Below are 12,114 nucleotides of genomic sequence, written 5' to 3'. Positions count from 1 at the left end.
AACTTTATTTTACGAAATACTTTACGAAATTTTTGTTGATTTTGAGCGTTATAGAGGCTTTAAGGCGCAAATAACATAACATACCAACAACATAACATATGGTTTATTGTAATTCAAGGCCGTCGGCGAAAAATACAATTGTTCATTAATCATCCAATGTGCTGGCAACACTGTGAATTAATAGATATGTTAGTAAATCTAATATATTATTAACGAGCAGAACATATAACACAAAGACATAAGCATACAATGTACATAACATATCATAGACTAACTTTGACATGTAAGTACTTGAAATTTTGTCTTTCATACTAAGGGTACTTATAACGTCGTGAAACACTTGTAGATTAAAGTATCAATCAAAAACTTCTTTCGAGTAGTAAACTGTTCGCGCATGTATTTTGCAATTATAGCAATTACACTCCTGTCATATTCCGACATCATTGTTTATGACGAACAGTACTCAGATACGGGTTACTTGTTGCTAATATAATGATTAATTTTAAACAAATATATTATGAGTCTAGACATTTACGTTACAATGTGTTTAATAAAGTTTGGGAAGATAATGGCAACTTCATTATAAACCCGAGTTAAATTAAAGAATTTTTGATACATGTTAAGTCCATTTTAACAACTTTTAATCACGTAATCGTTTACGCTAAATAAAGACAGTGTAGTACGAAAGTACATGTATAGGGAATTTAATCAGGTTAATAAATTACAGTTTCATTATGTTATATTTGTAGACCCAAGCACATGAAGCCTACTGATATTTTGTTAATTCAATTTTAAAGGGGTCTTTTCACGTTTTGGTAAATTGACCAAATTAAAAAAAATAATTTCAGATTCGCAAATTTTCGTTTTAGTTATGATATTTGTGAGGCAACAGTAATACTGAACATTTACCATGCTCTAAAATACCCATTATATGCATCTTTTGACGATTTAAAAACCTGAAAATTATAAAGCGTTGCAACAAGAAACGATTGAATAATTTTTAGAGTTCTCTTGTTGTCGTTATATTTCGTGAAACTACGAGGATTTTCTATATGAAGCTTAAAATTCACCCTTCAACGTATGTGCACGGATGGTCGTGTGGTCTAAGTGGTAGACTTAAATTCCAAGACTCCTAGGGTCAGTGGTTCGAGCCGAGTTGAGGGTTACTTTTTTTCTTTTTTTAATTATATTCTTGTTGTTTAAACTGGAGTTTTTTAGATCCAATATTTACATTGATCATGGTAAAGAATTTAATGACAAACTTCAATACATGCCGAAATCTTTGAAATGGCCCCTTTAAGTATGTTTATAATGTCTCTTGTAAAAAAACTGTCTGGTTAAAGAACATATTGACGACCTGAGCATCACCGCCATGAGGCTATCTAGCGCTTGCTGGTCTAAACAGCATCACAGCCCATGTCTCTGTAATTAGTCAATGGTTATAGAGTGTAACCTAATGTTATGAAAATTGTGGTTAACTACCCAAATGTTTGCTTTCACTGTGCGTTGAACGATATGGGCATTATCTCTTTAAACTTAAACTGCTTATACCCGCCACATGTCGACATGTGATGACCATAAGGTTTGTCATGCAATTAGTAGCGATTCTAAACGTTGAGTTATGAATAATTAAACTTAGATAAGGCTCAGCATAGTTTGTAGTGAATACTCAAACTAGAGAAAACGCTCTGATCTACGATGTATTTTAATACCAGTTTAGACCTTGAAAATAAAACGCTACAGACGGATGCTTTCGTGCTCATATTGTTTTCGGATCCCAATTAGAATGAGTTCATTCCCAATTAAACACATGAACTATTTGTGTGTACCGATAGTTAGTTAAAAGATTAAATGTTTTGCATTCGATATGTGTAAAACTGTTGGATATATTCGTGAACATGTAAGTTTAAGAAACGAAATACTTATTACAATAATATATTCAGCGTATGCAAATAATTTATTTCAGGCAACGTTAACCATGTGTATTTTTACTGTATTTATGTCATACTATCTTGATATGTTACAGGTATAACGCGGGAAATGTATTCAAGAGGTGGTCAAAGTGGCCGACATGATAGCAATGGTGGTGGCAGCGGTCGTGGAGGATGGGGTGGAAATTGCGGCGGTGACAGCGGTTTTGGTCATGGTGATTGGGGTGATGGTGGAAACAATGGTAATGGGGGACGGTTTCGCATAAGTGCCGGTGGTGGTGGTGGCGGCGGTGGTGGTGGTTGGGATGGTGGTGACAACGGTGGTAATGGAAGAAGGTTTGAAATAGACGCCGGTAGTGGTGGCGGACGGTTTAGCATGGGCGTCAGTGTTGGCGGTGGTGGCAGCGGTGGCGGTCATGGCAGTTGGGGTTGTGGTGACAACGGTGGAAATGGGGTAAGGTTTGAAATAGAAGCCGGTGGTGGTGGCGGACGGTTTAGCATGGGCGCCAGTGTTGGTGGTGGTGGCAGCGGTGGCGGTCATGGCGGTTGGGTTGGTGGTGGCTACGGTGGTAATGGAGGATGGTTTGCCATAAACGGTGGTGGAGGCACTGGTGGCACAGGCGGTCTTGGTGCCTCCTGGGGCGGCAGCGGAGGTGGCGCTGGAGACGGCAGTGGAAGCGGCAGCGCAGGCGGCAATGCAGGCGGCCCAGGTCGTGATAGCAGTTGGAATTTCAATGTCGGAGAAGAAGAAGGCGGTTATGGGAGTTGCCCTGGGAATACTGGCCAACCGTAATGTTGATTTTGTTGTTTTAAAGAACTGAGTGGCCATACACAATTATAATTGAAACAAGGAAAACTTGTTGTTTTTTTATACATTTTTTAAGATCAATTTGAATTGTTTGTAAATATTGTTTGATGGCTCGATAAATAAAAATTGTTCACAAATATTGAAATAATTGCAATTTACTGGAAACAACAATAATTAATTATTTGAAGATAATAACAGGCGTTTTGTTGCCTAACAAGTCTCCAATATTAACTCGGCTTTTATAATTTAAAAAAGTGAAGGGACAAATTGACTATATAAAACATGATGAGTGTTAGTATTTAAAAAAACACGGTTATAAGGTTATTTTAAGAATGCATTATAAGTAACAGTAAAAGGTCTTTAAAGCTAAAAACGAAAGTAAATAAATAATGTAAACAATTAAGTCTACTGTTTTAACATGAATTTAACAGGAATGTTAGAGTCTGGGACGCCACTTTACGCACGTGCATTAAACCCAGTTTTCTCAGAACGCGACTCAATTATCTACATGATTTAGTGTCACTTCGCAGATGAAAATGGACATGTGTATCAACTTACTTGTATAATTCTGCGTGATTTGAAAGTATTTACACTGAATACGGATCATGAAATTGGGTTGCACATATTTAATTGTTGAGAGGGTTAACAGCTTATATAATAACCTATATAGAATGCTATCATTTTTGGTTAGTATATTTCTCTTTAGGCCTTTGAGTGCAACGCAGTATTTGGTAAGCTTGAACAGACGTCTATCCTGATGCTCAAGCAATTGGCATACTTGGCATACACGTCTTAGAGTATGCATATTGCTGGAATGCAGATAGCAAAAACCGCTAATATATTTTATATTTGAAATCTTAAAATGTCTTTTATTACCAGCCCATATATCCGGAATTACATAACTATACCGATGTATTATAACATGTTATGTAGAAGATATCAACACATTCATGTTTTATATACGTGATTAAAATAAATGAATAAATACATACCTTCTCAGTCCATAAAAAGTCAACATATATGAAATTTCGTATCATGATACTTGTTTGTTTTTTGATATCGTATTTCCCCACCAAGTTGACTACTTGCAAAGACGTGTGTGTGTGTGTGTGTGTGTGTGGGGGGGGGGTGTGGGTGTGTGGGTGCGTGCGTGCGTGCGTGGGTGTGTGTGTGTGTTTTTGTGTGTGTGTGTGTGTGTGTGTGTGTGTGTGTGTGTGTGTGTGTGTGTGTTTGTGTTTGTGTGTGTGTGTGTGTGTGTGTGTGTGTGTGTGTGTGTGTGTGTGTGTGTGTGTGTGTGTGTGTGTGTGTGTGTGTGTGTGTGTGTGTGTGTGTGTGTGTGTGTGTGTGTGTGTGTGTGTGTGTGTGTGTGTGTGTGTGTGTGTGTGTGTGTGTGTGTGTGTGTGTGTGTGTGTGTGTGTGTGTGTGTGTGTGTGTGTGTGTGTGTGTGTGTGTGTGTGTGTGTGTGCGTGTGTGTGTGTGCGTGTGTGCGTGTGTGTGTGTGTGTGTGTGTGTGTGTGTGCATGTGTGTGTGTGTGTGCGTGCGTGCGTGCATGCGTACGTGCGTACGTGCGTGCGTGCGTGCGTTTGTGTGTGTGTGTGTGTGTTTGCATAGCTATCAACGTGGGGACTTAGACTGGACTGCACACCAACGTCGCGAGGACTTACATACAGTGCGAGGACTTACACTCTGGTCCTCAGAATGTTTTCATTTATTTACGTTAGTTTTGTTGCCCTACATCATTTAAACAGTAAACTACATAGTCCTCAAGTTGACGGCTATCCATGGTACTCATACACAGATTACGCACACTTTACCACTGTCACGTGACCTTGAAAAGTGAAAAGTCGACTGATGCCCGTTTTTTCCCCGCCTTCATGGCCATTCGCTATAGTTTGGTACCCCGCTTCAAACATGTGTAAATGACGTCAGAGGTCACGACCTTACCTTCAATGTGAGGACTTACACTTTTATCAAAATGGCGGACAGTAAAAATGTGTTGGTATGGATTAAAACTCGAGAGTTGAAGAAAATTAATATCTCCATTAACTAGTGGAATATTGGTTTCTTTCAACAAGGTAAGTTATACAATGCTGTATTGTTAACTTGTTGCTAATTTTAGTGCAAAACATTAACACCGCGAATCAACATGCATCGAGGATATTTATTCAATCCTAGTGATATAAAAAGTCGACAACTACGTCGTAGTAAGCCGGTTTAAAGCGATTTTTGTGAATATACTGTTAGTTTTCTGTTGTATAATTATTATGTACAAGCTATATTTTTGATGCACGATATTTAATGTCATGTTTTTGTTTGAATTCTAAAATTTGTTTATGGTGAAATAATCTGTTTCATACTACATATATTAAACATTGATTGCTTGAAGTTGCTAATATTCTTCATTGTTGGTATAAGGAGTGAAAATACTTTTTTCGAGCAAAAATACTGGGAACAATATGTACCCAACTTACTTCTTTACATCATCATCTCAACTTGCGATCTTGTTTGGTAAGTGACTCAGTATGCTTATTATCTGAACCTTGTGACCATATTTTGAAGTGTTTTAAAAGAACAACACATACACCGCCACCACACAATATGCATGTAGTGTGCTACCAGCTGGCGACTCCAAGAATTCTCTCGCGCTTTCGTTTTGAAAACAGGTTCGTTTCTGCATTTCACATGTTAATTGACATCACGCCTGGACGATGATTGCTCCGCCCACTTAATCACGTGGCTCAGCGGCTCGCAAACCTAGACAAGCTAACACCAAAATGGTTTCTTTTCCTATAGACTGCATATAGATTTACGCGATATTCCGGATGATTTGTATGGACTTTTTGACACCATATAACACTTGTAAAAAGGATTTGTGTCATTTAGTTATTCTGCAAATGCATATACGTTTATAGAGAACATCGGCTATTTATAACGGGTTTTTCGGTACATGAAACACGCCCTCAAACGCTTGCGCGCTTAACTAAATCGAACCTGTTACTACGTGTAATGGTGGTATTAGTAATAAAGTAACACTTCTTCACCGGTATTTACCCATGTTATTTACGAAAATATTAACGAAACATTCCCCCCCCCCTGTATATTTGACACGAAATAGCGCTTTAAAACTGGGATTTCGGCGAAGTTTTACGCGCTTTCTGACACCGAGTGGGTACCTAAATCCCACATGTTATTACGTATAAAAGTGATATTAATAGTATTAAACATTGCTTATGGGACATTCATCAATCACTATAATTGAAATTGCAAGACAACACAATCAGTTTGGTCATTGTCTGATATAAATAAGCGTTGTATGAAGGGGAATTCATTAAAGCTACCAGTATCAGAGGCTCGCGCAGGTACCGACTTCCCCCAAGTTACCGCATGCATTGGTTATATCAGTAATAACAAGATAAGTATTGATGCAAAGCATCAAAGGGCGTCGGGAATTTCAGTGTAAAAGGCACTCAATGAAGATACATGGAAGGATTTTTTTTCTACTATTAATATGAATATATTGGCCTTTTATTTTAAACAAAATAGAAAAAGGTACTGGTATAATAACCATTATCTATGATTTTGTGTTATAACCCCCAAATAACCATTATCTATCATGTTGTGTTATAACCCCCAAATATCCATTATCTATGATTTTGTGTTGTAACCCCCAAATATTTCATAGTTCATTTTATTTACATTGTTTTTTATTTACTGGCATCCGTGTGCAGTTTTCATTAATGGAACAGAACTGTGTATGTTTTAAAAAATCTGCTTCATCTTGTTAGCGTAATTTCATATTTTTCTCAACTTCAAGGGGAGATGATTCTGAACTTATTCTTACGTTGCTCATTTACGATAGGGGTTGAGTACTCGTTTATATGAAAACACTGTAAAAGTGTTAATGTGTTTACGAACCCCCACCCCCACCCTCTCACACATATATTTAATGGGAATTATAAAAACAAAAAATGGTTACAATAAAACAGCATATTTATTTAAACTAAAATGTCTACATCAAAACAAAAAGTTAACATAGAACACAAATAAAATAATTTGATTCTACTTGGGCTCGAACCTTGGGTCTCTCACATGTGAAGCGAGCGTGTAACCACTACACTACGGAACCGCTTGAAAAATCACCTTCTAACTAAGATATTAATAAGCTATTAATAGTCGGTTTAAATGTAAACCCAGAAGTTAAAACGCTGGATATTGAGCGAGGTTAAAAGTCCATACCGAAGGGTCCATACCACTGGCAAGATACGGGTCAGGCCTGCGGCCTTCTATATATGGTTCTTAAAAAAACCTGTAGGAGGACTTGATAGTAATGAGGTGCTGTGATGGTGCTCCTCATTGATAAGCGGTTGCTTCCTTTATCAAGACTCATTATTACAATTGACTTGACGCCGCCTGTCAATCAAATCCTTATCTAAGAAATTGATCTACCAATCAGCGATCGATTAATCGGGCGCGCGAGTTAGCAACGAACTGTCCGCCATTTTCCTAGACAAGCTATGTCTAGGTTCACTTTTATTTCAACCAGTTTCTTTTGTTTTCCTCTTAAAAAACGTAGATTAAAAATGGTAAAACGGTGTCAATGGGGATTATGTAACTCGGACAATCGATATCCTGACAGATTACTTGGTGGCATTGAATTTATATCGTTTCCTAAGCCGAAAAGAGATCTTGAGAAGTGTAAGAGATGGATAAATGCAAGCTGTCGTCCCCACGAACAACTGAACGCCAACACTGTCAAAGACAATTACAATATATTATTATCGAATATACTAGCAGATTTAAATAGTTTATGTTATCGATCTGATCATCACATAATAGTTCATGTTTTTAATAGTTTTGTCAGTTACTAAATGATTAATAAAAGCAAGGTTCATCTGCATTACTTTAAGAGAAGTAAAAGCCAACATGAAGCCTAATTTGTTTTATTACTCTGATAGTAATGCACTTTATTGTCATTATACATGTTATTAGAAGGTGACACGTGATGTCTTATCTTAATAACGGTATCTGCACATGCGCAAACATGTGGTGTCACCAATGAACGCTTTTAATCCACACTTGAAGATCGAGATTCGAATGCCTAGTTCTCTTTTTTCAACGAGTTGAGTTCATGTTCTACGAAAAAAAAAACGGAAATGAAATATGGCAAAACGCTGTAAATAGGGATTATGTAACTCTGACATTCGGTATCCAGAAAGATTTCCAACGCGGAAATGCGGTCTTGACAAGAGCGAGTTGAAGCTTCAATGTGTAGAATTACCGAGATCCCCCTTATAATATAGAACATTAATTTATTTCAAAAACTGGAAATCTCATATAAGCACTAACTAAGCATTATTAAGTATGAATTATATCACGTGTGCATGTAAAATAATAGAGAATATTGGTACCCACTTTGCGTAACTAAACGAATCCCCGTTATAAATCGAGTTTTTGTGTGTGTCAGAAACAATTGAAAACCATTTTATGTTATTATTTTAATAAAAACGTATCGACAAATGCCATTGTATAAGAGTTATTATTACTGATATAACCAACAAATGCGGTAACTTGGGGGAAGTAGGTACCTACGCGTGCGTCGGATACTGGTAGCTTTATTAAATAGCCTGACTGAATTTTCCTTCATACAACGCTAATTTATATCAGACAATGACCAAACTCTGTGTATTGTTTTGAACTTTCAATTAAAGTGATTGATAAATGGCCAATAAGCAATGTTTAATATTATTAATATCACTTTTATACGTAATAACATGTGGGATTTAGGTATACCCACTCGGCGTAAGATAGCGGGTGAAACTTCACCGAAATCCCAGTTATAAAGCGATATTTCGTGTCCAATACACCAGGGAAAATATTTCGTTATATTTTCGTAAATAACATGGGTAAATACCGGTGTAGAAATGTTAATTTATTGCTAATACCACCATTACACGTAGTAACAGGTTCGATTTCGGTAAGCGCGTAAGCGTTTGAGAGCGTGTTTAATGTACCGAAAAAAACATTATAAATAGCTGATGTTCTCTATAAACGTATATGCATTTGCATAATAACTAAATGACACAAACCCCTTTTACAAGTGTTATATGATGAGAAAAAGTCAATAAAAATCATCGGAATATCGCGTAAATCTATATGCAATCTATAGGCAAAGAAGCCATTTTGGTGTTAGCTTGTCTAGGTTATCTAACCGCTAAGCAACGTGATAAAGTGGGCGGAGCGATCATCGCCCAGGCGTCATGTCAATTAATAATACGTGTCGCGCTTCGCGCTCTATAGCGCCTTTATTAGTAACTAGGTGGTTGCCAGGATAGTGGAACAAAGAAGTTTTGTTTTTATACAAAACCAGAAAGTTTCACCGGTTCGCGTATTTGCCCAGTCCCTGTGATCTTTATTATTGCCCAGTCCTTGTGATCAGTTATTAATTAAAATAATTAGCTTTGCATTATTGGCAATAAATGTTGTAGTAAATGTAATAGGCACAAATGCAGTACTTATTTACACTAATTTACACACAAAATCACCACTATGCAAGATATTTTGACAACAAAAATATATACATTGATCCGTAAAATAACTTCTTCTCCCATAAGCGAAAAAAAGTATTACATATAAGTCGCCGCACTTCAGTGCGACGCCAATAACTCTTATACAATGGATTTCTTGATACGTTTTTATTAAAATAGTAACATAAAATCATTTTCACTTGTTTCTCACACACACACGAAAACTCGATTTATATCGGGGATTTCGTTAAGGTACGAAAAGTGGGTACCAATATTCTCTCTTATTCTACATGTACACGTGGTATAATTCATACTTAATAATGCGTAGTTATTGCTTACATGACATTCCAGTTTTTGAAATAAATTAATGTTCTATAAGGGTTATTTCGGTACTTCTACACAATGAAGCTTCCACTCGCTCTTGTCAAGACCGCATTTCCGTGTTGGAAATGGTATATATTTAATTAATCTAACTCATCTTTCTGGATACCTAATGTCAGAGTAACATAGACCCTTTTTACACCGTTTTTGCCATATTTCATGTCCGTTTTTTTTTCGAACAAAATAAACGAAACTTGTTGGAAAAAAAGAGAACTAGGCATTCGATCTCCAAGTGTGGATTAAAAGCGTTCATTGGTGACACCACATGTCTGCACATGTGTAGATACCGTTATTAAGATAATATATCACGTATCACCTTCTAATAACATGTAAAATGGCAATAAAGTGCATTACTATCAAAGTAATAAAACACAGCATGAATTAGGTTTCATTCTGGGTTTCATTTCTCTTAAAGTAATGCAGATGAACCTTGCTTCTATATCACTTAGTAACTGATAAAACTATTAAAAACATTTATGTGATGATCAGATCGATAACATAAACTATTTAAATCTGCTAGTATATTCGATAATAAGATATTGTAATTGTCTTTGACAGTGTTGACGTACAGTTGTTCGTGGGGACGACCGCATGCCTCTGTCCATCTCTTCCACTTCTCAAGATCTCTTTTCGGCTTTGGAAACGATATAGATTCAAGGCCACCAACTAATCTGTCAGGATATCGATTGTCCGAGTTACATAATCACAATTGACACCGTTTTACCATTTTTAATCTGCGTTTTTAAAGAGGAAAACAAAAGAAACTCGTTGAAATAAAAGTGAACCTAGACATAGCTTGTCTAGGAAAAATGGCAGACAGTTCGTTGCTAACTAACGCGCCCGATTAATCGATCGCTGATTGGTAGATCAATTATCAGATAAGGATTTGATTGACAGGAGGCGACATGTCAATTAAAATTCGACGAGTCGACATGTAATTAAAAACCTTAGACAGTCGTTTGACCCTTATATGGATCATTATTATATAATATACGACGTAGAGACCATACATGTTCGAAAAAGTTCCTTCCTTTTTCTGACCCTATGCTTGGTAACTAACGAAGCTGAAAAGAAAAATAATCAGGTTTTGTATTTGTTTTTGTACAGAACCAATACCCATATGCAATCAAATAAGATCTGCAAAGTTCAGACCACTTAAATGCACCAATTTACAATTATTTAACAATATCTTAGCAAAGAAATAACAAAGTCATGGGTGGCACGCATGAGGATCTAGTGTCACGCATAAGAGAATATAATACAAAAATGGATCTGGCTTTATGTGCGTTTGACAAATACATGTACATGTATAATGCGATAACATTTCAATATTTTCCACGAGCATTGACAAACAATAGGAAATGTAGTTTTCATTTAACAATGTACAGATAATTTCCCTCCTTTGCAAAGTAATTCAGGGGAAAACTTCCAAATGTTGGGTCTACATTAAAAATTCTTTCTATCGATTTAAGTTGAAAAAAAATGCAAAAAATCAACAACACATTTTGAAAATTTGATCAAGTGTAACAAATAATTAAAAAAAACTTGTCAGTTTTTTGCGTGAACTCGACTTGGAATGACCCCAAAAATTGTTCTATCTATCTATACTGTCTAACTCCCCTTGTGGGTATTATTGACAGGTAATAGTAGGGTTGGCAAAGAACTTTAGTATTGGTCATAACAATGGAATAAAGCAACCTCTTCACGACAAATAGAAGTGCTGGATCAGTAAGATGCTGTTATCATAAGTATCAAATCTATGTAAATACAATTGTTCGATTTTGAAAGAAAAACCTGACAATTAGGACCACAGATTTTACATTTTGCATAAATTTATTCTTTAAACAAACTACAAAAAATCACCACATTCTTAGACTACATGTGTATACATGTTCTTTTGACAAGGGTGTTTAGTTTAAAAATCTTCCAAATGTATGGTACATAATTTCTATATAAAATTTAGAAGTTGGACAATTCATACTGTTTTTGAGAATATGATCATGTTGACCAGAACAAAGAATTTTTTACTTTAAAATGAAAAAGTTAAGGGTCGGAACTATGCACAAAAATTATGGTATGTCAGATTAGTGAAACATACTTTTTTACGCCTTAGAACAGTTGCTTGTTGTTGTTTTTCTGGCAAAATAACTGATATGCAATTCATTAATACATGTATGAAACAGTTTTCGTACAAACAAGCCTTTTGTTTTTACTGCAATAAAGATGCAAATTGCAAATTTATGCATCGAAAAAAAAAAACGCTTTTACAATTGGCCCAGTACGTACCATTACGCAATAGAGATCTTGGTGCATATATTTAATTGAATAAAGTGCGTAACCGGTTTCACCAATAATCCAGTTGAGTGTTTAGTGTAAGTTAAGCTTTGAACCAAATGTAAGTCAATCAAAAGAACATTGTAATCAAAATGGCGGCCCAGGTTCGAAAAAGATACGTTTCGTGCAAACAGC

At 36.1% G+C, this 12,114-nt stretch overlaps 2 protein-coding genes across 2 annotated transcripts in view; both read left to right on the top strand.

Moving 5' to 3' along the window:
- The window catches only part of LOC127857824 (uncharacterized), a 152,619-nt gene that overhangs the window by 20,100 nt on the left and 120,405 nt on the right, over nucleotides 1-12,114 (top strand). The window lies entirely within an intron of this gene.
- On the top strand, nucleotides 2,308-2,724 carry LOC127857216 (uncharacterized). The gene has a single exon (XM_052393630.1). It carries the CDS (start codon nucleotides 2,308-2,310, stop codon nucleotides 2,722-2,724), a length of 417 nt encoding a protein of 138 aa, XP_052249590.1.

Source organism: Dreissena polymorpha, chromosome 14 (genome assembly GCF_020536995.1).
Source record: "Dreissena polymorpha isolate Duluth1 chromosome 14, UMN_Dpol_1.0, whole genome shotgun sequence".
Lineage (NCBI taxonomy): Eukaryota > Metazoa > Mollusca > Bivalvia > Myida > Dreissenidae > Dreissena > Dreissena polymorpha.
This window is presented reverse-complemented; position numbering and strand designations above follow the sequence as displayed.

What these genes read in the sequence shown, in the direction of transcription:
- LOC127857216 (XM_052393630.1), top strand. Translation starts at nt 2,308, where the DNA reads ATGGGCGTCAGTGTTGGCGGTGGTGGCAGCGGTGGCGGTCATGGCAGT.